At 45.7% G+C, this 27,635-nt stretch overlaps 2 protein-coding genes across 22 annotated transcripts in view; both read left to right on the top strand.

Moving 5' to 3' along the window:
- esrrga (estrogen-related receptor gamma a) overlaps nucleotides 1–12,912 on the top strand; it is a 133,919-nt gene extending 121,007 nt beyond the window's left edge. For all 8 annotated transcript variants that reach the window (XM_035533065.2, XM_081721436.1, XM_035533066.2 and 5 more), the window contains 2 exons: nucleotides 5,511–5,780; nucleotides 8,936–12,912. In XM_035533065.2, coding sequence (XP_035388958.1) covers nucleotides 5,511–5,780; nucleotides 8,936–9,180 — 515 coding nt within the window. In that variant the 3' untranslated portion in view covers nucleotides 9,181–12,912. The remainder of the gene's footprint in view (nucleotides 1–5,510; nucleotides 5,781–8,935) is intronic.
- A 614-nt stretch (nucleotides 12,913–13,526) lies between these two features.
- ush2a (Usher syndrome 2A (autosomal recessive, mild)) overlaps nucleotides 13,527–27,635 on the top strand; it is a 180,444-nt gene continuing 166,335 nt past the window's right edge. For 4 of the 14 annotated variants that reach the window (XM_081721823.1, XM_081721827.1, XM_081721829.1 and 1 more), the window contains exons 1-3: nucleotides 20,735–21,047; nucleotides 21,715–22,364; nucleotides 24,262–24,427. In XM_081721823.1, coding sequence (XP_081577949.1) covers nucleotides 21,832–22,364; nucleotides 24,262–24,427 — 699 coding nt within the window. In that variant the 5' untranslated portion in view covers nucleotides 20,735–21,047; nucleotides 21,715–21,831. Of the gene's footprint in view, nucleotides 13,883–16,712; nucleotides 16,893–20,732; nucleotides 21,048–21,714; nucleotides 22,365–24,261; nucleotides 24,428–27,635 lie in introns of those variants that run through there. The other 10 variants (XM_081721822.1, XM_081721825.1, XM_081721816.1 and 7 more) reach the window with 7 other exon arrangements.

Raw genomic sequence — 27,635 nt, 5'->3', positions numbered from 1 at the left:
TGTGAGAGTGTCTCTCATGCGGTCACTTTATTATAGTCCGGGGAGCCTCGCCTGTCCCGCCGCGACAGCGCTGCCCCCGGCTCCTGGCCGCCGCCTTTTCATATCTAATTAAGTGGAAAGGTACAGTGCGTACAGTAATCCGTGGCATCTTAACCAGCTGGCTGGGTATATTTAGAATTAATCTCCACCACCAATCGGCCATAATGTATGCAATTAAGAGGCGACCGATTGCTAATTAGGTGCATTAGAATCAAGCGGCTTCGCGCGGACTTTGTGATTAGTCGAGTAGGCTGAATCTCCCCCGCTTCCCCAGGGCAAGGCCAAATCTTGCAAGGGAGAGCGAAAAGCGCACTGGCAACAAGAAGTCAATGAAGTCAACGCTTCATCAGCCGAATTTGTGAAAACGCAGCAGACTGAATTAATTTGCTGGGGTGTTGTTGTTGTTGTTGTTGTTGTTGTTGTTGTTGTTGTTGTTGTTGTTGTTGTTGTTGTTGCTGCTGCTGCGTTTGATGTACTTGGTCAGCCTCTCCTTTTTCACTTACCAAACATCTGCATGTGGAAATATTCAGATGACCTAACTGTAATGAAACCACATGTGATAGACGAAATGTATTCTATTGTTCCAGAAAAGCAATGAAAGAGACCTCAAGTGAAAAGCTGTCAGTTTGTTCTAATTTACTGCAGTAGCACAGATGAACAGCAGCCATTTAGCATGATCATTTTGTGTGTGTGTGTGTGTGTGTGTGTGTGTGTGTGTGTGATAGGTGAATGTTTTTCTGGCTACTAAATTAAGTTAGATGACCATTGCAATGGTAAGGTATTTTCATATAGAAAAATATATTGATATCCCCTGCCCTCTCTCTAACACATTCACTTTTGTTTCTCGCTCTTTCCATCTCTCTCTCTCTCTCTCTCTCTCTCTCTCTCTCTCTCTCTCTCGCTCTCTCTCTCTCTCTGTCTCTCTCTCTCTCCCTCTCTCTCTCTCTCTCTCTGTCTCTCTCTCTCTCTCTCTCATGCACTGTTTCTCTTTCTCTGGCTGGTGGTGTTTTGTAGAGATGAAAGGCTTCTGTGATGAAAGCGGAGAGGTTTCATGGTGCTGTGTATGTGTTTGTTTGTGTGTGTGTGTGTGAGGGGGGGGGGGTCTTGTCATCACTTCCCCTATGCCCCCCTCCTCCATTCTGACTAAAGACCTGAGAGACTGTTTACACACTCACACACACTCACAAATACACACAAACACACACACACACACATTGTTTGTCTTTTCATGTTGGTTTTGTTTTGTGCGTGTGTTCAGTAGTCCAATATTTACTGTGTGACTGTCTGAACTGAGGACATATTGTGTATGGTTATGCTAACAGCAACCAGTTTCACTGATGTGAGACCCCTAGTGTCTCACTAGGGCTGTAAATACACACACACACATGCACAAACACACATAGACACACAGTTACGGTATGACTGATGAGTCTGCTTTTATTCATGGATAATCGGCTTAATACGCAAGGAAAGGAAAACCCTTTTCGTTTTCTTATCGCTATCCCGAGTGGTCTGAACCGAGCGCGTCTCGCTCATGTTTACAAACCACCATTAGAATACAGCTGCCAGGTTGGCCCAGGGTGGGAGTGATGGCCCCGGGGCCCATCCCTGCATTCGCTCAGTGTGGGGTAGTGTTTGATCAGCAGCATTGGGGCATGCCTCCGTGCACCGCTCCCATCGAACTGGGTCCCAGCAGCGCCCACCGCGGAGTGGACCAAGAGGAGAACGGAAGCTGCGGACATGACAGGACAGGATGTCTCCTCCAGACCCTAGCACACTGTCACCATCCACCTCCTGCTATCCCCACCGCAACTCCATGCTTTTCCCTTCCCTGCCTGCTTCTGCGTCTGCCTTGTGCAAAGGAACCAGTAAAACCCTAACAGCCACAAGGTTTTAATGGGGTGTTTGTGTGTGTGTGTGTGTGTGCGCGTGTGTGTGCGGGTGTGTTTGGAATTTATTTGTAACTATTGAGCTTGCTTGATTTGTGCCATTTAGATTATTTCAATGTGTTTGAATTGTTCTCTGCATCCCATGTGGATTCTGATGAGCTCTGTTGTTAACCAGCCTTGGCAGGTTGGCCAAGCAGTATTACTCTAGCGCACCGCCAGTGGTTCTGTGCGAGTGAATTAGTCACGGCGCCGTCGTTTTGACAACGTGTGAAAGCTAGCTCGCTCCTCAGGAGCTCAGATAAACAGGCAGCATGGTCCGTATGATGGAGCCTCTCACTGTATGCTCATTCATCCGGTAACCAAAGGAACACAGGCAGGGGTGTTACAGCCAGGGAGATGAAGGAGGTGTGTGTGTAAGCGCATTTGTGTGGATATATATGTGCTCGCTCTGTGTTTGTGATGGGATGGGTGACATGACTGAGGTGAAGACCCGAGGTAAAGGAGAAGTCAGTAGCTGTGTGTGTGTGTGTCTGTGTGCACGTGCGTGTGCGTGCTCGTGCATGTGTGTGTGTGTGTGGGGGGGGGGGGGGGTGCGCACGTGCACACAGGCACGTGCGTGCTCTGGTGGGCCTTCTCAGTAGTGTGAATTCGCAGTCAGAAGACATTTGGCAGACGGGTTGGTGGCGGGCACTGTGAGCCCTGGTACCGAGCTCTCGTGCCCAGTAGGGGTTAACTCTGCTTGGCTGCACTGCAGCTTGTTTCTGTCAGCCCGCAACACACCACATACGCACACACACACACACACACACACCACTCCGGTGTTTATTCCATCTGAAAAGCCACCGTAGATTTCAGGAGAGCTTGGTCATCAGATGCCTTCTACCAGGGTGCCCTTCACACATTACGAAGGGTTCACCTTTCCTCCCTCCTTTGCCTCAGAGCTCATCATTGTTCTGAAGGGGGGTGGGTTTGGGGGCGGGTGGGGGTAGGTGCCCATGGCGACAGCCCTCTTTGGGCTGGTGGAGACACTGACTGGTCTGCAGGCAGGGAGTTATATCGAGAGGAGACTGCTGAAGATAGTGGTCCCCATCAGATAATTCCCCCTGTGTCATCTGGATGGGACCATCTGCTTTGTGCCTGGCAAATAAAAGGAAATCTCACCTAAAGTTCCAAAGAAAAAGGCACAGATCATTTTAAACTGAAACACAATTATCTGGAAAAAAGCTAAACTGGATTTAAAATGGCATTTTAATGTACATTTTGTTATGGAATTTATTTTTACAATTAATTAGTTCTGTCAGTACAAATACTTAGTACTTTTTAATTTGGGTACCATTTGAATACTAGAGTTTGTTTCTAGGATCAAAAGTCTGTGCACATTTCCTGTTGTGGAGATGGCGCTGGTTTCCTGTTGTGGAAATGGCGCTGGTTTCCTGTTGTGGAGATGGAGCTTGTTTCCTGTTGTGGAGATGATGCTGGTTTCCTGTTGTGGAGATGACACTGGTTTCCTGTTGTGGAGATGACGCTGGTTTCCTGTTGTGGAGATGACGCTGGTTTCCTGGTGTGGAGATCTTTTCATTTACCTCTTTGTAATGTTCAAATGCAGCTCTTTTGTCAACCGAGAAAGTAAAAAAAAGTAAAAGGTCCCAGGCACAGCGTTAAAGTCTGCCCTGGCCGTGCGTGTCAATAGAAAACCCTCTTCCATCATCGGTAGCAAATTCACATTGATGCCTCTTTTCTTCACACTATCGATCCAGCCATGAGAACGCAGATTTGTATCTGTTAATTAATGCGTCCCCAAACTGCATTTGTATTAATCAGGGAGATAAGAAAAATTGGATGCCCGCGCTGGCATGACAACCACAGAAGCGGGCGCCGGCTCACCGATAAAATCGTTGCTGGACCTCAGTAAAGGTGGGCTGGGGAAAGTGTGTGTGGGGGGAGGGAGGGGTTCCCCCTTCCACTCAATAAAGTAATCATCCAGCTTTTAATTATTCTGTGGGGAGATGTGTTGGAGATTGGGGAACGTGTAAATCTAATTATTTACTAACAGCAGTGGCTGGGAGGGAGGACGGGGGGGGGGGGGGGGGGGGCACAAGGGGAGCTCCAGGCTATGGGCTCTGTCCATCTGCCACTGCTGTCCTCACCACAACCCCCCTCCCGGACCTGCTCGCCGGCTGCCTGGCTCTCTGGCTGAGTGTGCCTAACCCCCTCCTCAACCCCCAACCCTGCTCTAAATAGTGGAATATTCCGCTTTCGTTTGGTCACTGTCCTCTGATGTTAGCACATCTTGTCATGGTTTTGTTACATTGTTCCATGTAGTAGTAGAAGGAGAGTGAAAGGGAGTGAAAGAGAGAGAGAGAGAGAGAGAGAGAGAGAGGCAAAGAGAGAGTTAGAAAGAGAGAGATGGGTCCATATTTTTAGCTCATGCCACTTCTCATTGGAGCCTGTCAGTCTTTACAGGAATTCAGCAACGTCTCACACTAAAATGTCCCTTAAGAAATTCCAAGCTAATCCCTTTTGATGATTTTATTAAGTAGTGGTGGACAGCCCTGCCAACTGGCTCTCAGCACATGCCCCACCAGCAGGCCAGGAAGCGCACCAACTGCTCTGCCTGCTCATGATGACATCAGAGATGTTAACAGTTTGGGATAATAAATTAGTGGTCATTATAAACAATGGCCTAAATCCTGTACATAATGAGCTCCTGGTCATTAGGAAATCAACTAAAAAAGACCAGAAAGTGAGAGAAGGGGGATGAAAGGCCAAGAGTGGTGCCTCCCAGCGTTCCCAGATGAGGCCGGGATGCTACTTGCATCTCTTCGTACACTTCCTGGCCACTCAGGAAGAGCGGCGTGCTAACGAGCGAGAAAGACCAGTAAGCGAGTGAGGGAAAGGAGATAGACAGGGAGAGAGAGAGAGAGAGAGAGAGAGAGAGAGAGACATCAGATACGAGTCGGCCACTGAGCCGTGCTCCAAGCCGGTCTGTCCTGCTGGGTTTTTCCCTCCCGAAGCCACCTGCTGTTCGGAGGGCAAGGCGCTCGCGCCCGACCGCTCAGACTCCAACCCGGTCCGGAAGGCCGGCCTCGCGCGCCGTGCCAAGTTTTTTAGCACAGCCAACAAACAAGAAAAGAAATGAGAAAAAGAAAGGGATAAAAGGAAGGGGGGAAGAGAGAGATACAGAAGAGGGGAGAATGAAGGAGAAGACAGTTGGAGGCAAGCAATTAGTCTTTCAGCTGGTGTGATGGGGAGAATTGATCCCTGCTGCATGTCTGGGGAGATAAGGAGTTCCCTGGTGCAGGATGCCCCCTGGCCTCCTGAACAGGGGAGATGAGGGGCGAGTCGGCGCTGGGCTCCTCGCCCCTCCCTCCGCAACTCCCCTCCTCCATCGTGGCTGCAGAATGTCAATTAGCACAAGTATCATACCGGTCGGTGCTGACGCGCCGGGCGCACTCTGTGAATGGCCCCAGCTTCTGCCGCTGGCCCGTAGCCGGCCCACGGTGCCACTCTCACTCACGGGGCCCCCTGGGGCCCCCCGCGAGAGCCGGACAGCTCTGATGTCTCCTCCGTTCTTCCCGGCAGGTTTCTCCACGCTCTCCCTGGCTGACCAGATGAGCCTTCTGCAGAGCGCCTGGATGGAGATCCTGATCCTGCGTGTGGTCTACCGCTCGCTCTCCTTCGAGGACAAGCTGGTCTACGCTGAGGACTACATCATGGATGAGGACCAGTCCAAGCTGGCCGGCCTGCTCGACCTCAACAACGCCATCCTGCAGCTGGTTAAGAAGTACAAGGGCATGAAGCTGGAGAAAGAGGAGTTCGTCACTCTTAAAGCTATAGCGCTCGCAAACTCAGGTGGGCACATGCGTCTTTTCCGAAGAGGAAGGCTCCGGTTGTGGTGATACAGACCCTCAGCGTAATTTGTTTGCGTTCCAGGCCGAGAGTATGTTTGTGCCGTTGAATCATGTCACTTTTTGCCCTCGTGGATTGAGCAAATTTGTTTTTCTGTTAATTAGCACACATGTGATATTGAAAAGTCAGTCAGCACGGAAGGGGTTAAACTCTCACATGATTGATTGCTTTTTCTCCTGCGGGAATATCAGGCGCAGATCCATAGGTGGGACTATTCCGATACAAGTTCAGAGAGATCACAGACACCTCCCACTCTCACCCTTAGTCGTTCTCCCGCTACCTCTCTGCCTCTCTCTTGCTCTCTCGTTATCTCTCCCACATACCAATGAATGCATCCTGTAGCCCCTCCTCCAAAGGCCCGGGCACAGCCCGCCCTTCTCACATTTGCATAAGTCCGTCCTCAGATGGCTCTTAACCGAGGAGCCCATCACTATAGCCCTGCGCGTCAATAGCATGCGCTGATGTGCGCACCCTTCTTTTGACCCCATCTTTGAACTTTCTCCGATGTCAGCCAGCTTCACCTCCACCCCCCTTTAATTACAAGAGGGAAACTGTCAATAAAGTCTGTTAAACGGGACGTGGTGAGCAGCTCGAACGGGACGCCGACGATTTGTTGAAATTCTTTGCCGCTCGTGTTATTGACCGCTTGTTTTCTGAGGCCACGCATCGCGATCAATCTCTGGCCAGGTCAGACCCGAACTGAGAGCTGATAAAGCGTACTGCTGTTCTGTTTTGCGGACAACGGCCTGATCAGACGCCCCCCGCCCCCTCCCCGCAGTTGGCCCTTGAGCAGGAGAGGGCATGTCACTCTCGAAAAATTCTTTTTTAATTGATTTTGTAATTAACAGTTCATCTTTCTTGTCAACGTCCACACAGCCAGAGCGATGGGGTGGCGATCGTCGGGAGCTGGAGGCAGTGGCCAGAGCGATGTAGACAATTTATCAGGGCGGACCCGCCCCGCTCCGGACATGCGGCTCCCGTTGCCCAGCGAGGCAGGGGCAGTAGCAGTGCCCATCACACCCTGTGCTCTCCTGTGGTTCGTTTATACAGTAAAAGAAAGCCCAACCTTGGGTTACAGAGACGCTCTCTGCTCAACCCAACCCAACACCCCCCCACACCCCCATCACGTCACACTCGTTCCCTCCCGCCGTGTCACACTCTTGCGTTTCTGGAGGCTTTCCGTGGCCCGTCTCAGAGCTCCACTCCCAGGACGGGCATGCATCATGCTAGAGCTCAGAGGTGTGCCATTTGATCACACTCTTTGATGGGGCTTGCTTCCACACTGCACTTCCAAACCTGGCTTTTAACAGCAAGCCCTTCTGAGGGATAATGAAGCATGCAATGCGCCCGAGCCGTGTTCCGCTAAGTCACTTTATCTACAACATCAGACACCGATTTAGATCTTCCTTTCCTGTGTATCGTTCCAATACGAATAGTTGTCATGATATCAGCACCTGCCACTCTCAAGGCTGACTTGTGCGGCTCTAAACGAGGCACCGTGGGCTTTGTCCTTCAGCGGTGTTCGCCGCGAGCCTCCCCCCCGGAGCCACGCTCTTCTTTTAAGAAGATATATCGGCAGCAAACGCTGCGCTTTAATGCGAGGAGACCTTGCTGCTGGAGCCCAGACAGTGACATATACGTTTCCCAGAACGGCGCGAGCCGTCCACCGCCCCGCGCTGATGTTTAGATTGATGGCGCTGCTGTGGACCTGGTAGAGAGGTTCAGCTAAGCACTTCCCTGGCAGGGATATCTCTCACGTCGCCGGTCACTTTTCAGATGGCCATCGCCCATGTGACTGATGGACAGGACCTTGCTGTCGGAATTCTAGATGTGGCCTGGAGCGGGTGCGGAAGAGCAGACACGGAAGGGCTGGAATATTGAGCCGTTATGCGGAGCAGACAGGCCATACGCCCTCGCAGCCCTTAAAGTCAGAGGATGCCATTCAGGGACTCCTGTACGTGGACACAGTCTTACTGATAGGGATCTAACATGTAGCTTTGTTTTTCTCGTCGGTTCAAGGTGAGGCATGGGTTCCATTTACGGACTGAAGGCTTCGTGGGGGTTCGGACACGCAGCCTCTGGAGAATGGAGCCAGCACCGCACACCTGAGTGCAAAACCAAATCACTGCCCTTGGGGTTGTGTGTAATCCATACCAAAGTACTCTCAACCTGGGAGCTATTTTATGCAGGTTCACTGTTGGAACATTATTTCACATAAGCTTTTTCACCTTTTTAATGTCTCTGCATTACAAAAACAACAACAACAAAAAAAAAAATGCAGAAGCTGAACTCAGGTGTTCCAGTTTTGGAGCACTATTTGGCAGAGCTCTCAGTGAGAGTTTCAATGCCCAATCCTGAGGAGCTCTTTACGGTGAAGGGGTTTTAGTTGCCCGAGACTAATTGCATTCAGAGAGGCGTGTCGGCTCCGGCGGGCGTGTGAACCCTACTAACGAGGAAATATGCAAATAGCCCGTGTTTGACATTTCTCCCAGACAATGGGCGACAGGGTGGAGGGGAATGACGGCTTGAAAGGTGGCTCGGGGCGTGCTCTCTCTCGGGCGCGTCACCCGTATCAGCTCGCCCCCTAACATTGCTGCTGCTTTGACGTGCCATTCATCAGTCCTGCCGAGAGCCTTGTAAACACGGCCGGGACCGCTCGCCCTGGTTAACACTCCAGCGTGTGTTTAATCACTGGAGAAGGAGCACCAGCTTGGCAGAAAGCATGAACGAGCCCCCCTCCCGAACATACACTCACGCTCTCCTTTAGCGGCTCATCCTCCGCAGATCCTGGCTCTGTAAAAACACTTCTTAAAGTTTAAATTCAGAGCTTTTATTACGGTTATGTAAGGCCTTCACACTTGTTCACAGTGCGGCATTCAGCATCATCCAGGTGGTGTGCACTAATGAGGAGATGTGAATCAGATGCGGAAGGAAACAGGGACGTTTTACCTGCCCAACCCCCACTCTCCCCCGCGCCCCTCCGCTGGCTCCGATGCCTCCTTTAAACCCGGAGGCTTTAAATTACACCGTTGGCGCCGAAAAACCATGAGCGACATATAACGGTTATGGTGTGTGTGTGTGTGTGTTCCTTCTGGCAGACTCCATGCACATAGAGGACGTGGAGGCGGTGCAGAAGCTCCAGGATGTCCTGCACGAGGCCCTGCAGGAGTACGAGAGCAGTCAGCACGCCGAGGACCCGCGCCGTGCCGGCAAACTCCTCATGACCCTGCCTCTGCTCCGGCAGACCTCCACGAAGGCCGTGCAGCACTTCTACAGCATCAAGCAGGATGGCAAGGTGCCCATGCACAAACTCTTCCTGGAGCTACTGGAGGCCAAGGTCTAGTAGTGCCCACCACCGCCCTGCCCCCCCCCCTCGCTTAGACCCCGCCCCCCTCATTTGGCGCGTGGCAGGGTCATGTCGATGACCCCGCCCATTCGACTAGGCAGGCAATGACTGATTCTCCGCTACTGTTGCTAAAACTTTTGTCTATAAACAGTATCAAACAGTGACAAGAAACATGACCTTATCGGCACTCTGAACTGCTGACGATGGTACGTACATTAAAGGATGATTTAAGTGTGTCATTGAGACAAAGATTAATTGAGGAAAAGACTGCTTTCTCCATTTAGCAGCGGGAGGTTGAACCAGCTTTCGACTCGCTCCTCTTCGAAACCTGATGCAGTTTTTAGAGCTATCAAAACATTTTGTTGATTTTCACAAAAAAAAAAAAAAAAAGGAACCTGGAGCCGAGAAAGACCAGCCCTGCCAAAGGAAGGAGTTCCACAGAGTGGGAAGCCAGCAAACTGTACTGTCCCAACCCTGCGTCCCATAGTCCCTCGTCATCAGCGGCCACAACCTGACCACGTGCAGTAGTATTACCACAAGACCTCACCGGAGCAGTTGTCAATGTGTTGGCCAAATAGAGATTTGATTTTTTTTGTTGTTGTTGTTGTTATTGTGGATGCTGTTGTTGTTTTTGTTTGTTTGTTTGCTTTTGCCTTTGTTTTCCATCTTTGAAGAAGCTGCCCCCTCGTGTTAATTTCACCACGAGCGGGCTGCTGGTTTGATTTCAAGTCTTCCAAACACTTCTAGCCACTTTTAATGTTTTTATCATTCTATTTTCAGGGAATAGCCTGAGCATTAGTCTCTCATGCAATATGAAACAGAGGTACTGTGGTGGGCAAGGAACAGACTCATTTATTTATTAATATTATTTTACTGTTTTATTTCAGTGTCCTTTTGATGCAATGAAGGGTGTAAATATACGGTATGGTCGTCATGCACCAGTTTTGTTCATAAATGTTAATAATTGATCAGTTTGTTTTTCTACCAACTTTCAGCAACTGTTATGAGTCATACGAAAATCCTTGCTATCTTCTCCAAGCAATAGACATAAGTGGAGGTGTGTATATGTATGCAATTTCAGTTGGTGCCCATTGTTTTGGGGAGACGGAACTTCCTGTCGCATTAGCTGTCCTTCCTGTGCTTGATATAAAGCGATAGTTGGCAGGAATGATGGCCAGAAGGACCCACAAACATTAACTTGAGCAAATGATATATGCATTTATATTAATCCCAGTCTCCTTACTTTTATTGACATTATTTCATATCAAAGCAGTATATGAACTTTGTGAAGCAAATTAGCACTTAGGAAAGACATTGCCACTTCTTGATGGAGAAACACTGTAGCTCTAGTTTCATGTTGCTCCTACATTTTATGACAAATAGGGGCACCAACGTCATGATGTAATATTCAAAATGAAGACTTTCTTTAGCAGAGAGGTTAAGTAACTAAGCAAGCTATCCACACCACTCATCGCAAATATGTCAGTATTAGTATGGGGTATTTTCTGAATATTCTTAAACATTGTATATTGTAAATTAACAGATTATAAAACTAACCTAAGACATTTTATTGGAACAAAATGAAAAAAAAAAACAAACAAAAAAAACCTGTAGTTCAGCTTCTTGATGTTTCATGTCTGCTGTGCTTTTAACTGAACTGTTTCTTTATGCTCCTGTTGCCCTCCTTTCCATGCAGTGACGTCAGTGTGTACTTGTTGTGGTGATTCCAGTTTCTGTGCCGTACACTCCTTTTTTTGTTTTGTTCTGATTCTTTTTTTCCCTTTTTTAAAGACAGGGTAGATATAGAGACGCTACTGGATGTATGAATCCTCAGGAGACATGGATGATGGGTTCTCAAAAAAAAACTTACTGGTTAAAAAACTTCCTTGTTACTGCTAGATTATCAGGTCCACGATCAATGTAATCCATACTGATGTATAAGTGATTAACAGCTATTTAAAGGAAGGAACAGCATATATAAAAAGGGATCATTTTGTCTAACTGCTTCCCTGTAGACTAACACTGTATATCAGGTTAAAATGGAAATTGTGCTTTTGAGTATTTCGAAAACAGTAGTGGAATCTTTTTCCATTTTCCCCTTTTCTAAAGAAAACCAGTCGCTGTACATAAGGCCTTCAATGCTGATTATCTTTACTCTCTGACACTGCAAAGGAAAGAAACATTTGGATTGTTTTGGTGTAGGATCAGTCCTAAAATCGCTTTAACTTTGTGTGCTAAATATAAATTTTTAAAAAAAGGACTAAAGACCAGATCTTTTTTGGAATTAATGGGGATAGGGTTTTGATTTGATTTCATTCTGTGTTCTATAAATACCATGTAATATCTCTCATTAGCTAAACAACACTCAAATAAGCTTGTGCTTTGGAGAGGTTAATGTAATTTAACTCCAAACACTATTCATGGCAACTCATCAGATGGTCAAAAACTGGAGGATTCTTGTTGTTGATGTTGGCACTTTTGTGTCTTTTTCTGTTTGCTCATGGCAGAAACGTGTTGTTTCTTTGTAAAGTTTTATTTCCCGTTGCCTTTTGTGTTGCCTTTGCCCTGTAAACGGTACTGAATGCCAAGGAAATGGACGATAGGAAACATGTAACCTGTCAGTGAATTAAGCAGAGCTTTTTAACAACCTTTCTGTTATGTAATGTCACACAGATGTTGCAGCAAGCAGTCCTGGATAGTGTGCATAGTGTGGCAACCTAGGATCAGCTCTATGTAATACTGTTCATCAGCACAAGAAAGACAAGCCTGATCTCAGATCAGTGCTCTTAGAAGTCTGAGAACAAGATACATACAACTCCTAATCTCCATTACATTTGGAGGTGCATTAAATTACTGAGGTATTCTTTTTGTAATTCATTCTTCTGTAACTAACAATTACATAAAGCATTCTCACAAAATAGAAATATTATGAATCTTTAGCGCCCTACTTAGTGGTAGTGACACGTACCACATAATTTTGGACAGTATATATTTCATGTTCAGCTTAGAACATTCTGAAAAGGCTTTTGCTCTGTGTCTTTCAACATGCCACATAAGGTGTAATTGAAGTGTAATTTAGCCATACCAATGATGACTTTTTTCCAGCGTATTTTCTTATTTAAAGCAATACAACTGTGCGGCAACCAGGTGTCGTGCTCTGCGGTTGAATTAGATCAAAATGCTGTATTTATTGGACTATTTTGCAATTTAAAGAATAATAGGAACGGTAATATGAACATGTACAAACAACTGCTATTTTTATTATAAAGGAGCTTATGGGCGTCGGTTGTATTTACTCTCATGTTAGTGTCTGCCAGATGCATCAAAGGGCAGTCAAACATGCTAAATGTAGAAAACTCTGATGGAATGGAAGGAGTCAAGGAAAAGGTGGGAAAATATTAAAATAAAACTTATATGATCAATAAGATAATAATAATATAAATTTCAATCCAGGAGTTGCTGAAACAGCCTGTAGTGAGAACCATGTCTGTAGTTCTAGATGTGTTCCACATCAGTAAATCAATTAACTGTATATTTTTGTGATGTGTATCATACAGTGTGCTCCAACAATTCTGTCCATTTGTGTAAATGTATTTATTTTACATTGTATATATTGTTCAATGCAAAAAGAGAGACCTATGATTCTGTAACTATGATCAGTTCAGATGTGTAACTCCAATTATGCCTTTCAGGATAATGGTAGAGCAATATTAAAACATGCTTCCAGTTTTGACTTTCGGCTGTGTTTTTTTGTTGTTGTTGTTCTTGTTGTTGTTTTGTGATTTGCATGTGACCAATATTTTTCTGCCATCATCTCCCTTTTTATTTAAACCTACCCCATTTACTTCTCACTTGCAACAAAACAAAGAATGACTTGGGTATGAACATTTTCTTGCTGTTCTATGAAAAACGTTACTTTACAGCTTTTAAATGCATGTCAAGATGCGAAAGCAATTGCTGGGTGTCTTACACCAGCCGATAGCTATACAAATATGAAAGAAAAACTAAAGTAATAGATGCAAGGTATACAACAAAGCAAGTGTTTCATCACATTACTGTTACTGATTTTAATGGATAATTTTAATTTTGTTGCATTAATATATTTTAAAACATGAAAGCATTGACTATACACTATCCAATACACTAAAGAACTCTATTGGCCTACTGTGAACACCAAAATATAAATTGATAAGTAAGCCTAGCTTATCCCCTAATCACTAGGTGACTTTGGAGCACCTCTCTCTCTCTCTCTCTCTCTCTCTCACACACACACACACACACACACACACACACACACACCCCTACCTCTCTACACTCTGTTAACGGGCTACCACACACAGCTACACTGCGTTTTCTCGCGGTTACAATATTATTGGCTCGGAAAGCGGAAGAGAAATGGCGGATGAGAAGAGACTTCCTGACAACTTGATGCAGCGGTTGAGGCATGTCCACTCAGAAAGTAATCAGCCGCTAAGCCCCGGGGCTACCGTGGAGACACATTGATGTAAGACAGCGCTCTACACAGGCGACGCGGCCTGGCTTGACTCGCACGCAACCGCCCGGGTACACTTAGTCATATTCCGCGCGCAGCACGCGCTTGGCCGTTCCGCAGGAAGAGGAGGACGACATGTCGATGCCAGCGGCTACATTCGCAATCGAATGGCAAATCTACTGAAACGCTCTTCCATGATTTTGACAGGTGAAGCACAAAATGACTGACGGCAGCTGCTCTGTTCCAGGCGCATTGAAATTCTTTAGCGTACATCAGATGTTTGCAGTTCTTAGAACGAAGGAACAAGAACGCTAAAGCCTGCATGCTCTATAAAAATCATCTGCCTCTAATACGTACCATAGCCTATAACGCTGGGGAATATTTAATGTTCTGTAGCAAAAGCGTTTAAAGCTTTAAAAGGGGGAGCAGTGACCTGCAGGCAAATATTTTTCAAGAAAATTACGTCACTGAGAAAAGGCCCCACTGACTGCACAGGTTTTTCCCCTTTTTTTAACCTCCATTTTATTAGTTGTGCTGCAGCACATACGTTTTACTCATGGCTTCGGAGTTCATTTATTTTATTTTATCTTCATACCATTGATTCATTATTATGATACAATAAAAGCTACTTGAGCATTTCAGCTGCTGAAGACTGTTCTCATTAACCTTGCAGGACGCTGAGAGTGCTCTGTGGCATTTGTAATGGGTCTGTTAACTCTTTCCCCTTCCATATGCATTACATATCTGTTGCAGGAAGCGGGGCACTTTCACTGATGGGCCTTTTCCCTGTGAACAAGTTCGGAAAAGCTAAGTGGATGGGCATTGTATCTCAGCAACAGCTTAATCGAGCAATTACCCCCAGCTGCACAATGTGCGCTACGATTAGAATACTTGAAAACAGATAGGGCATTTTAGTTTGGTTTGATTCCTAAAGTCTTTGTTACGCTTCAGTCAAACCTGAGTGGATCAATTGATTTGAACAGTAAACTCTGCCTTGTGGACTCGGTGTTGTTGAGTTTGGCCACTGACATAAGAGTAGGTTCTCATACCAAATCATTTTTGTATGCAAATTGTCCTATACTGCTTCCAGCTGTTGCTGTACTTCTAATGAAATGTGTATTCATTTCCTTGTGCAGTCTTAGGAAGCTAAATATGCAGTGTGTTTTTAAGAAGGGCAGATGTCCCAGCTGTGCTATATGGGTTAAGCTCTACCCATGCCACAAACATGTGTGCCATCATCTGTGAAGTGCTAATGTGTGCAGTTTTGCCCCTATGGCGTTTTGTCACTGAATCCCCCAATTTCTTCTTAAGTGTCAGTGTGGGGAGTGTCTCCTGGGTGCCCCCCTGGTGATGGCCCCGATCGCGTCATGGTAATGGCCTTTCGCAGGTCTCCAGCTCCCCTGTCGCCAGTCCTGCCCGTGGAGGAGACACTTCCTTGGCCAAAAATGTCCGTTCACGGCCAGGGACATGAACACATGGGCCCAGGGTCCGATGACGTGCAAAGACGCCGGCTCCGGGCGGGCCTCTCCCAAGAGCCTGCTGGTCCCGGTGTTGAGCAGGGGGCTGGGCTAGTGGCTGAGCCCTCGCTCTTCTTCTCAGGCTTTTGTCAGAGTTAAGTAGGGCAAAAAACAGGATCTAGACATATACAAGCATTACTGGATTGATGGAGTATCAACATGAGAGTATGAGTCAAACACGAGACAAGGCTACTTTAAAAAGCTGTACTTTAAACGTTTCCCAACATAAGTACTTGTGAAGAGAAATGTAATTTCCTTGAAATGTCATTTCTTTGGAGTAATAACCCATTGAATAGTGACTCACAAGAAAGCTAACTCATGAGGTAAGTTAATTGTGCACTACAGATTAGTCATTGTGTTTAGGGAAATAAGTCTTCCCATGCAGTGTTAAAGATCATTTGAATTTGCAGTCATCTATTTACCTTATATGAACCTTGTGACTTACAAACTCAACTAGCAGAAAGCTTAATCAGAAACAAAGGTTGCAGCTAATCGCCTGAAAAAACTAATATCACTGTGAAAATAATAGTGTGCACTCTATGACTCTGTAACACTCGAAAGTGAAGGATAAATTGTCTTTTGTCATTTTAAACAAAAGACAGTCTATAGGATGTCAGTATTTACAGAACAGGACATTATGCAAAATAAAATATTTTACATATAGATAACAACCCCCCCCCCCCAAACTTTATATATTCATTGACATTCTATGTGTTGCAGCTATCCAGTGCCTCCTGGAGGAACTAATGACTTCCCTTCAGCAGAATCCTTTTCCATTCCTTAAAGTACCTATTGCTGAAATTTATCTGGATTACTTGAAGGCAATTAATGACCATCCATGTAAAAGGCAGGTCCACGGTTTCCTCGGGGTGGGAGGAAATGGACATGGGGACTGTGGGCTCTGTGGGGGCATCAGGGGGTCACACTTACACGTTTATTTGCACTTAAAACGTTTTACTCTACATTCGATGAACCATTAATTCACTTAGTGCACTTTTGCAAATAGTTTCACATGTCATGTGGACGTGACTTAGTAGCACTTGAAAACCTTTTCACAAAAGGCCTGAATTGAGCAGCTCAAACCATATGAAATATGACACAGTTGGAGTCATATCACAATTTAACATTGCGGACAACCACTGAAACGTGTTTTACCACAGTGTTTAAGGCAGGTGATGCAAGGCACTAGCAACACCTAGGTCACAGGTTTAAATCCTAGGGAGTGCCCATACAGACAAAATATGGACATCTGCCAAAGTCTCGTGAAATGAGAGTTTTCTTAGGTAACCCATTTGTGGCTGCTTTATTGTACTCCTTTCCTTTTGCTCTCTTCACCCGGACCGGAATTATAGGTTTCTGCCTGGGATTTGCTGCGGGGCGCTGGTCTGTTCTGAACAATCTCTCCACCTGAGCGTGCGTGTGCGTGTGTGTGTGTGTGTGTGTGTGTGTGTGTGTGTGTGTGTGTGTGTGTGTGTGTGTGTGTGTGTGTTGGCTGTACACTGCAGAGCCTATTGTGGCCTCTGCTTCCTGGCGATGTTCAGCATTGGTTCTGAGCCAGTGCAGGGTGTCACATCTGACAACTCAATATCCGACCACCTTGTGGCAGAGAGAAGGGGCAGCGTGAGTGAAGGTGCAGTCACGAGCACTGCTCACCCTCAGGCTTCAGTGTGACAGTAATCAACGGGAAGTACCACCCACAGGTCTTATGAACACACAAACACACTCTGATATGAAAACATTACCTGTGAAATCAAACAGCGTGTATACAATGTATATTCCAAATTAAAGCCACTGCTGGTCGCTCTTACGGCTGTGGATTGAAGTCGAGAAAACAAGCCGATAAGGCATCGCGAAGCTCATGGTAGTCTGTAAAGTGTAAAGCTGCGTTCTTTTTTAATCTGCTCAGGTTGGAATTTTGGTGTTGTAACTAGCAACCAGCTAATAAAGACTGTGAGTGCTAAGTCAAATGCTCTTAAAACAAAGGGGGTTAAATCATAACCTTCTCTGGCTAGTAAAAATGCTGATTGGTGTTGAGCTTCTTCAGTGCAGCCCCGTCTGTCCAACTGCGGTGGACTGACGCGGGCTTTTCTAACTCCGGCGAGGCGACGAGGTTAATCTGATGGTGAGTGTCCTCAGCAGGGGAGGGATTTCTCAGCATAACCCGGGGGACTGCAGAGCAGAAGAATGGTGAAGATTTACGACTACTCCTTTAGCAGCAGTTTATGGAAACAGAATAAAAACCACATTTTGCTGTTGAAAACTAGATATCAAATGTATAATATTAGTTCAGAAATGATCAAAACAAGATCACACTTTTGATAGCCATGGATATGTGGCATTTGATTTCTTATCTCTCTTTTTACCGTTTGGCTTATCTTTATCTTGGTCCTCCACTTTCCTCCCTCTTATCAGGACACCGTGCAGCAAAGCGACCAAGCCAATGGCATTTATGGTTGATTATATTCGTAAGACGGTTTGGGGACTTGTCCTGGAAACCTGGTGACCACGAAGCATCAGTGTAAATAACGGAGCTCGTGGTTTGGGAAGTGATCTTCCTCCTGCTCGTAGAAGGTGGCCTTGGTTAATTAGCGGCTGGGTCGGGTCCGCACGGCTGGGTGACGCAGCCAGAGTACATCTCCTGAGAAGATGGAATGTGGAGGGTAGGTGCAAGGGGTGGAGGGGCTCACTGGCCTGCTATCCCTGTGGACCAAATCCGCAATAATGCTCATTCTACTCCCGGGCTTCATTTCAACGCCCTCAGCACTGGCCGGGAGACGACCAGACGAAGGCCTTAAGGAAAATCGATGGCGTAATAGCCCAGACCTGAGGTCTGCTTCAGAGCGGTGGGAAAAGATAGGACTAATGAAGTGTGCAGGATGTTGGGAAGGCCTTCATAGGCACCGCGCTTGCATTTTCTCTCCGCAAGTGACAAATGTGCTGTGTCATTCCAAACACCCGCCACACAGCCAAATGTAGTGCATCAGCAGATCTCTTATTCAGTCATATTTAATGATCAAACAGGAGGTAGTGTGGAGAGTTTAGCTAATGGGCAAAAAAACGATCATTTAAGTAAAGGAGATATCTCAAGAATGATCCATGTGATGCACTTAGAGCTGTATTTTGTGTAAATTTCACTCAGTATTGAAAGAAATCCAAACTACTATGTCAAACCGGTACGCTGAGAAATAATCCATCATCTGAACCTGGCTCACTAAATAAGCCCACTCAGTATTGATCTCCCGGAGTAGATGAACAGCACTGGCGTGTGTTTTAACAGCAGTAGAAAAAGAGGTGGAGCAGGCCTGCAGTTTCTCTGGCCCTGACATGTTTCGCCTCTCTTTGGCTGCTGAGGTGTCAGGCTTGCTGTAGTTTATTGATTATTAGGCTAGTGCACTAAGCCGCTTAGGGTCATTAGGAGCACTTCATTAAAAAGTGGTTATACTGTCTTTGTTCGGTAAAGTAAAAGCAGCTGTTCAAATGTGATCCAAAGATAAAATAAGCGTGAATTTCAGAGGGCTTTTGTACCTTTTTGAATTCAGTGCCTCTGTTTTGGATTTCATACAATATAGAATCACAGTTGCTGGGCAAGAGGTTTGTCACCAAGCACTAACCCAATCCTAAAAAAAAACAATAAAATGACCAAAAATAGGCAGAGGAAATTGTTGGGGACGTGAAGTACAATGCTAAATGGCAAACGCAAGCTTAATTAATTTCATCATTAGGGACGTTTGCAATTGTTGCAATTGCATGGAATATTTTTAAATATCACTGGATTATGCAGTCTTCAGGTGTGAAAAGGTGTTTGACACTGAGCTGAAGCAGTTCTGCATGGAGGGCTAAGCCAAAATTCCACTCCACTGCACTCACACGCACTAATTAACAACTACAAAAAGTGTTTGCATGCAGTTATTGCTGCTAGGGGAGTGTAACCAGCGCTTGTAAGCAAGGAGTCAGTTATGTTTTTTAAAAAAGGGAATAGGGTGTTAAATCGTATTAAATTCATAAAATGTTGTAAAATGCATATTATATCCATAGATGCAAGCCGTAAGATTATTTAAAATGTAATGTCATTCAGTGTTTAAAATGTATACAAGTTCAGGAATTCAAATAGGATAAACACTTTTTTACGGCACTGTACATGTTCAATAGAATTGAGGGTTTTTGGGGTTTTTTTATCAAAGAATCTTTTTAGTTACTGTAGTTGTATGTTCTGTTGTCCTGCTTTAAGTGCAGCATAGTTCTGTAAGATAAGGCATTACCCATATTGTTTCTTTACACTTAAAAAGTTATCCTGATGCTGCTATTACCAATTATATTACAACACATGACAAACACATGACAGGCAATAATACCCATGTCTCCACAGTTCACAGATAAAGTGGTATGTTAACCAAGAAACCTCTGAGTGCTCAAATGTCCAATGTCTGCTCCTCTAACAGGATAAAAGGCATGAAGGTCCAGCATGGTGCCTTTAATACTGGCATGCATGACTTAAAATTCAAGCTGGCGGTTTGCATTTTAAGTTCAGTCTTTTTTTTTAAATGTGCTGGAGACTGGAGCAAAAATAATCAAAATTGTGGCATCGTACACTTATTTACAAACTGTTCTGTATTTAGAGAAGTACTAACAGTGACAGCAGGCTTGCGATGCCAATTATCCAGTCGGTGTGACTGGATATTTTTGTATTACAAGAAGGTACAATAATTTCTGTTCAACATGAAAATCATTTTCTTTCCACATGTCTTCTAAGATGTTAAAAAGTTAATGAAAAACTAAACTGGAAATTAAATTGAAAACAGCATAATCTGTTTACTCTGGATCCAGTATGGGATGCTCACTGAAGGTAAAGTGATAAAATCCACTAAATAATTTTTTAACATCCATTTTAGGAATTAGTCAGGGCATTTCTGATAAGTTTCCAAATAGGCTTTAACTGTTGTGTTCCATTGTGAGCCAAAATATTAGAGCTTTGACATCTTTTGAAGATCATGTCTGATTCTTGCCACTGCTTGCCAGTCCTTCTGCTCAGAGCTTCTGTTTAGCACCCTTCAGGCTAGCACCTTGTTAAAAATAAATACATGCATTTTTAAAATCCTGCGTATAACTAAATGTATCCATATCCATATCATTCTTTGGGAATTTTTCACCTAAAATGCATTTCACCTAACATTGTGATTTAATGCTCCTAATGTCCTACATCAATTAACATCATGTCTTTTCTAAAATATGTTCCTTGATTTATCAAGTACTGAATCATATCTGCAGTCCTGTCTACACCTAGAATAGCCTGGCCTTTGTAGCTGGCTTTGGAGAATAGTGATGCTTAACATAAAACTACTGCTGATTCAAAATGAGTAGGTGGTAGGATTTTTCCTTTAAAAAAAAAAAAAGGTTAGTCATGCCTGGGCCTAATTTACTCCAGGTCCGATGCGTGGATATGCATCACCCCGTCTTTTAATCCTTTGTCCTCTCTTCCCCTCCCGGAGTTCAACACCTGAATGTGGGACTGTGTCCAGACCTAGGTTGCCTAGCGACGTAGAGTGGCGTTCCAGAGCCAAAAGAGCCACTTGTTAAATCGAGACGAGACCAACATGGGGGTTTATTATGTGCCACTGTTATATCTGCCAGGGGAATAAACCAAGTAGTGGCAACAGGTATTTTACATTGTATTCACCATTGCAAGGTGAACGCGTAAGACACGGGGTTTCCAAATATGTGTGGAGACAGTTGTTTTTTAGCATGAAGCGCTCTTAAGTTTGCGTTACTGGTTTAGGCGTGTGCGTTGACCAGATGGCAAAGTGTTATAATCTTCTTTGCTCGCCGTGGTCATGTGTTTGAATACTGCGTCTACAGAGGTAAGTATCCGAAATTTCCTCCTCTTGACACTTTTAGTGTTATGTAAACTTAAATCGTGCTTATTTTAGTTCAACGTGAACTATTACGAAGAGATTAATCGTATCTAACAAAAGATTCAGCGTTGCTTCATTTAGAGTACCTTGTGTTGTACCTTGCGTTGTGTTGATTTCCAATCACAAAGGGTTCTCCACACTGATTTGAATAACCTTTCGCATATATTTTAATAGTGACTTGCTGCTGCTGCTGCTGCTTTCGGCTATAACACTCAAACAATCCGAGTGAGGCTGTAATCCATTATTAGCGCACACTGAATCGTCGTTTAATGTCGCGTCACGTAGAATATGTTTTTAAAAAGTAGTCAAGTTCATCACTCATGTTACTTTTTACGCCCAGCTCTTGTGCATCAAACTGTACATGTCATGCTAAATTACGGGGTTTTTATATTTTTATTTAAATGAGTTCACTCCTGTCTGAATGTTGCCATGTCCAGAGAATAAGCAGGGAAAACCCTTATTTCAGGTCATTCTCAGTTCAATTCCAGATCACAGGGGGGTATGATTATTAAGCTTTTTCTTGCTTCAAATGCAATCCTAAAAGCTTGCAGCAGGATTTTGGAATTTGATATTTTGATAAGTTCTGATTTCTGTTTTCCTTTCCGCCCTGTAGTTCTACTGAGCATCGCAGCAGGCCCAAATCCTAGCTATCATGTGAGGGCTTCATCCTCCACTCTGACATCTTTGCCATTAAGCTGCGCTGCCTTACCCAAGGTGCTGGACTGCCATCATGGCCATCATTACTTATTTAACATCGCTACATCGGGAAGCCTCCTCACTGCCCAGAATGTATTGCATCCTTGGGTACAGAGATACCGGGCTGTTGCTGTACACCCTGGGGCTCTTCACCATCTTCAGCCTGGTAGCTCCTCAGGGTTCCTTTCCCAAGCTGGAGAACATTGGGGCCCACAAACCTGTAAGCGTGATGCCGCCTGGAGCCACGTGTGGCGTGCCGAAGCGCAGTGCCTTCTGCTGGCCGGCCCAAATCCCGGAGGACCTCCTCACCTGCTCCCAACGGTTCTGCATCCAGGACTGCCCGTACCGTTCCTCCACACCACACTACACTGACCTGCTTGCTGCCCGCTTGGGCGGGTGCCCAGCGGGTGACAGCCAGGACCTCCACCCAGGGGCGGCGGGCGGTTCTACCAGCTTCGCATTTCGAAACCAGAGCAGCTGCTTGGCTTCCTTCTCCTCTCTGACCCTGGGCCCGGACGGCTCGTTTACCCTAACGCTTTGGGTGAAACTGGAGGAGGCCGCTGTAATGTAAGTAGCCCCACTGCCAGAACTTTCCCTTAAGAAGCTCATGAACCACAATACAAGTGTTTGCTGTCACTTAGAGAGCGAATATTTTACTTAATGGCACAGATCAGTTTCTCTTTCTGGCTTTCTACAACAAAGAAAGGGCAAGGTGTTGGTTTATATTTGGTTCTCAACCAAATATATCATAGCTTAGCCATTTGCCTCAGTAAAAGCAGAACTGGCTTTGTTCAGTATGTCCTTTCCTGTGGCGGTAAGGCTGAGAAAGAACGAAAAAAAACTGCAAATATCCGCCAAGAATCCTAGGTTGTCTTCACCTTGTGAGGTATTGCTTTTTATGCGTACCCTGAGAACAGAGGACCACATGCTGGTGCGTGTAAGTCACACTATGAGTAGTTGGTTTGAAATTAATTTGTAATGTGCTGTCTTGTCATTGTTGGGGAAAGAAAGTTCCGTGTCTTTTTTCTCTTGCTCTACCCTGAACAAGACCAGCTGTGGCTAGTTTTAGATCAATGAAACGAAATTGCCACAGTGTTTCCTGAGCTCTGGCAGGAAAACAAAACCAAAAAAAACAAAACAAAAAAACCCCCATCATCTCAAAGGCCACTTTGTTTTTCCACGGCACAGAAAATGATATAGTTGAAAGTGGGTGATGGGATGAAAGGATGAGGTGAGAGAGACTCGCAAACAAGAGCCACCGTTGCTCCTGTGCTTCACGCAAGGATGAGAAGACAAGCAACTGGCGCGCAGCCTCGCAAAAAATAAATAATTGAGTCAGCGCGGTCACGGCGGTTCAGCCGCCACGAGACAGCCCAGAATTCTCTCCCTCGAGTGACAGCGCCTGTGACAATGAGTGTACGTGTTGATTAATTCTTCTCTTAGTGAATTAATGGGCCTCTGTTTAATATCAACCAAAGAGTCCATCCCCCCCCTTTGCTAACGTGACATAAAAATATGCAGCGTGCCAGCTCGCTATGGGGTGGGGGGGTGGGAGCATGTTTGCCTTGCAGCCTGTTCTGAATGGTGAAACGGCGGCGTTTCCCCCGGAGGGGTAGCTCGGCCTAATTGCAAGTGGAGCACGGAAGAAAGCGCAGCCCACAGGTAAGGCGCATGGGACTCGGAGGCCAGACCTGACTTGAGCGCAACTGCGCCGCCTTATGATTTATTGGATGTGGTGGTCCGCATTCGTAAATGCTCCTGTTTCCTCATAACATGGTGGTAATGGGGTTTCATTTAACAGTGGACAAGGTTTTTTCAAGCACCCACAAGCGACAAATGGGAAATATTGATATAAGGTGCAGAAATGTCAGTTTGGGCACTTGTTTTTGACACCAAACGGTCTCCCTGTAAATCGGGACTGTTTGGACCGTAGCTGGTCTTCAGGGTCATATTGATTGGCGATTAGTGCTCCATGCAAAGTCTCACCTTTTTATGTTAGGCACTGAGCACATTTCAGCTTTGTCAACATAACTTATCTCATGACTTCAAATCACATTTAATGTCATGTTAGGTGTTTCATTGAGGTGATTAAAATCCATCAGTGTCTTAGATTGGTCATTTCAGATTAGAGTATTAGCCATGTGCACACATCCTCCTCGAATAGCAACTTCACAATGCCCGAACCAAATCCAGTGATCCAAAGGACATTGAAAAATTCTAAGCAGTTTGAATCTAACCACACCTGCCAGAATGTTGTCTCAAAATCACTGTTTAGTTATGCCTAGAGAATCTGGCTCCTAAAAGGTCTCAATTTAAAGGCACTGATAGATATATATTATAAAGGAAAACTATTTGATAGCTTTCATGATATAATTGTCAAGATTTTACAAGTTGGGCCAGGTGTCTCAGACCAGAACAGAGTGGGATTGTTTTTCAGCCAAGTGTCCATTTCTCCTTTGCCCAGGACTGTCTTTGAGAAGAGCACTATGGACCGACTGGTGTTTCTCCTCAGAGTCTCCGAGGCGGAGGTCCAGCTCCACTATGGTGTTCAGGATGGTCACACGGTCTCCATAACCATGAGCACTGCGGGCCGCATGACCGTCGGTCGGTGGGCACACTTGGCACTGCAGGTAGGGAATGCACTCACTGCTTGGCTGTTGCTACTGGCTGGATGCCAACAGGCCATCAGACCTGCATCAGCCAGCGAGAGGGAATGTAACGGCCTTCCGATTGGGCCGTCATATCTTGAGATACGTGGGGCTGTTTGTGGCAGGACTGATTTATAGCTTTCGGTGCAGGCTCCAAAGCTATCAGCCGGCGTAATCTGCTTGATCAGACCTCATCTACAAGTCTGCTGTGGCGGCGCTAATCCTCGTCCATCCATATTCCCGGCAATTAGCCGGCGGAAAATATTGATATTAATATTGTGTCGGCAAAGCCGCAGCGGGTTCACACCGAACCCATGTCACAACAGATTTCCGGCCAGGACAAGATGCATGAACGGAAGGCGTTAATTACAGGGGTAAACATCTGCTTTCTCACAGCTGTGGGGGCAGAGAGAGGACAGGAAGACTGCACCGCCTCCTTTCACCCCCACTGGATGTATTACCACACCAGAGCCCATCACCTCCCAAACCGGCCCATGATCCGGCTGAAGGAGGGGAGGCAGGTGCCATTTACCGCCGTGTCGGACTTTTGCATGAGGCTCATTTCCCGCGGTTTGGTTCTGATGTAGGTGCGGGTGACGAACATTGAAGAGACGAGCGCCATGCTCGCCGGATGTCTCTTTAGTGGCTTCACGAGTCTTTTCATGCCTAGTGTGTTTCTCACTGCTGCCAGGCCCGTGAGTCCTGGCGCCCTTGTGCTACTCGCTATTGTAAGCTACTGGCAGTGTCTCCATGTTGGTAAATGAAAAGAGAAAGAAGAGAAGAGTGAGTGGGTCATTGCCTGCATTGTGGGTGAACAGAGAGGTCTGTCTGCTGAGAGTATAATCTTTCAATAGCAGTGATTATCATGGCTTTAAATTGCAGTCATTCTGATTACGAATAGCAGGTTGACTTCTGGGACAGAAAACATTATTATGATAATGAGATCCTACCCACAATTCATAGGTAATAAGTTCCCTCTTGGTGACAGCCATATATTGAGCTCACAGGCTCATCTCAGCTGCCCAGTTGGACTTTCATTGCAATCTACCTAGTCTATGACATAGAAAGAAAATTAGCCCATTTTCACCCATTAACCCCATATATTACAGCTTGCATGTACTTTGGTGCTGTAGCAGAGACCTGAATAGTCTCTGCCTCAGGCCAAGCCATTCTATGCCAAGACATTTCTCAAATGCAGAGCAGCCTTGAAGCGCTTGATGAATAGCACTTTTTTTGTGAATGAACTGCAGTGTTGTTAATCTTTTCGGTATTTTGCATGGCTGTAGGTTTCGGAGATGTGCTTTTGTCCGTCTGCAATGCTAAGTGGCTTCACCTGGATATTCTGTTTTTCCTTTCTGATTGTAGTCACTTAAAGCAGTGTTCCGGTAATGACTGCGCTCCTTCTTGCAATAATCACAGCTGAAGTGGACATTTCCGCTAAGCGGGCACGCTCTTGGCCATGTGTGCTCCTCTCTGCAGGTTCAAGCCTGGTCAAAATCAAGCAGGCAAAAATGCCTGTGTTGCCTGTCAGGCCAATGTCTGCCTGGAAGGCTCTTCTCAGAGTCTCTGTATTCCACGGAAGCTCAAAGGCAGAGCAGAGAGGTGAGGGGGAAACCACTCAAAAGGAATATAACATTACAGTGTTTAGAAGAGCCCCAGGGACGGAGGCAGAACAGAGGAGCTGATGTACAGGTGCTGCTCTCTTCTGATTCTAATGAGTGTAGCAGTGAATCCAGGCACAGGAAGGGGACCATGTCCCTTTAATGGGACGCCTTCAGATGACAGCGAGAAGATGAGAAGTGACAGTGCTGCTCACTGCTGTGGAGCACCACCGGATGTTGGGCGTCTGGCTCTCCATGGACGGGAGCTGTGATTGAGATCAAACAAGTCCTGAGTGCTATGGGACTTTACATGTACGTGGAATGGTCTTTAAAGCAGATGTAATGTTTTGGGTTTTTTTCCTCTTCTTTTTGTCCTCCTTTGTCCTCGTGGCCGTTAGCCCTCGTCAGCCAGCACGTTGACTAACAAAATGTGGCAGGTCTCCATGCATGAAAAAGAGACACGAAGGCTTTAGCAGCCACGAACAGGCAAAAAAGGCACCGCGATTATACCAGGCCCTCCAGGGCCGAGCTGATCAACGGGCATTACCATATCAATATGTGTCGCGGGGGCAGTCTGGAGCCTGTCATGACAAAACTCCCCCATGAAAACATGGTACATTCTAGCGCTCTTTTGATGTAATGGAGCTGCTGAATGGTGACTGAGTGAAGTCAAGCTCGTCACCTGCCGACGTCCTGTCCGTTCTGTTGTATCCATTTGCCAGACATTGTTATGTCTGCTCTCACTTTTCGACTGTTGGATTTGGTTACAGCGTAGAAACATGTTGTAATGCCAAGTGTTGACGGCCGAGGTTGCTGACCAGTGTAGAGACACAGAGCTAAAATCTAAAATCATTCACAATTTAGAGGCCACTTGGAAAAATATATAAAAATGTAAGTATAATGTATACTTTTTTAGGAGATATATATATATATAAAATCAAGAAATACATAGAAATTAATTTGCGATCCAGTGTGTTAGAAGGTAATGTTGACCTGTTCTAATTCAGTGCTCCTGTATGTAGTATTACAGTGCATGTCCCTTTGAAGAACAGGGGTCCTTTGTTCTGCTGCTTCTGAACAGTGGGATTCTCCTACTACAGTTTGCCACATTGTCTTTGGCTGCTTGAACTTGGGGAGAATTCCACAAGTCAATGAACATTTTCATGCACAATTAGCACTTCCGCCGGGGCGCAGGCGTCCCCTGCAGCACTTTGATCTGGTGGGTGGGCGGGCACTGTGGCACACGCACAGGCAGCAACAGCCAGGCTCAGCTTCAGCTGCTGGAGTCTCCGGCCCGCCATGGGAAGAAAGAACAGAGTGGTGTTCAAAAGGCCCGCGAGCAGCTGCAGCATATGTAGCAGCGTTTAGTAATACAGTCTTGAGGAGGACATGACTGAGTTTAGGCTGTGACCGTTTTTATTTCCCTTTCTATTATGACTTATTGCCAGTTTCATCTTTTAAATGGCAGTTATTAAGTAAACAGAAAATTAACTGCAAACAAAATCAGCTGAGTTTGCACTTCTGCAGACTCTTCTCCTGTTTTGTACTGTAACTCCAGTCTGAGGTGTTGTGGTGAGTAAACTTTGGTA

Source organism: Electrophorus electricus, chromosome 10 (assembly GCF_041902795.1).
Source record: "Electrophorus electricus isolate QZ-2024a chromosome 10, ASM4190279v1, whole genome shotgun sequence".
NCBI lineage: Eukaryota > Metazoa > Chordata > Actinopteri > Gymnotiformes > Gymnotidae > Electrophorus > Electrophorus electricus.
This window is presented reverse-complemented; position numbering and strand designations above follow the sequence as displayed.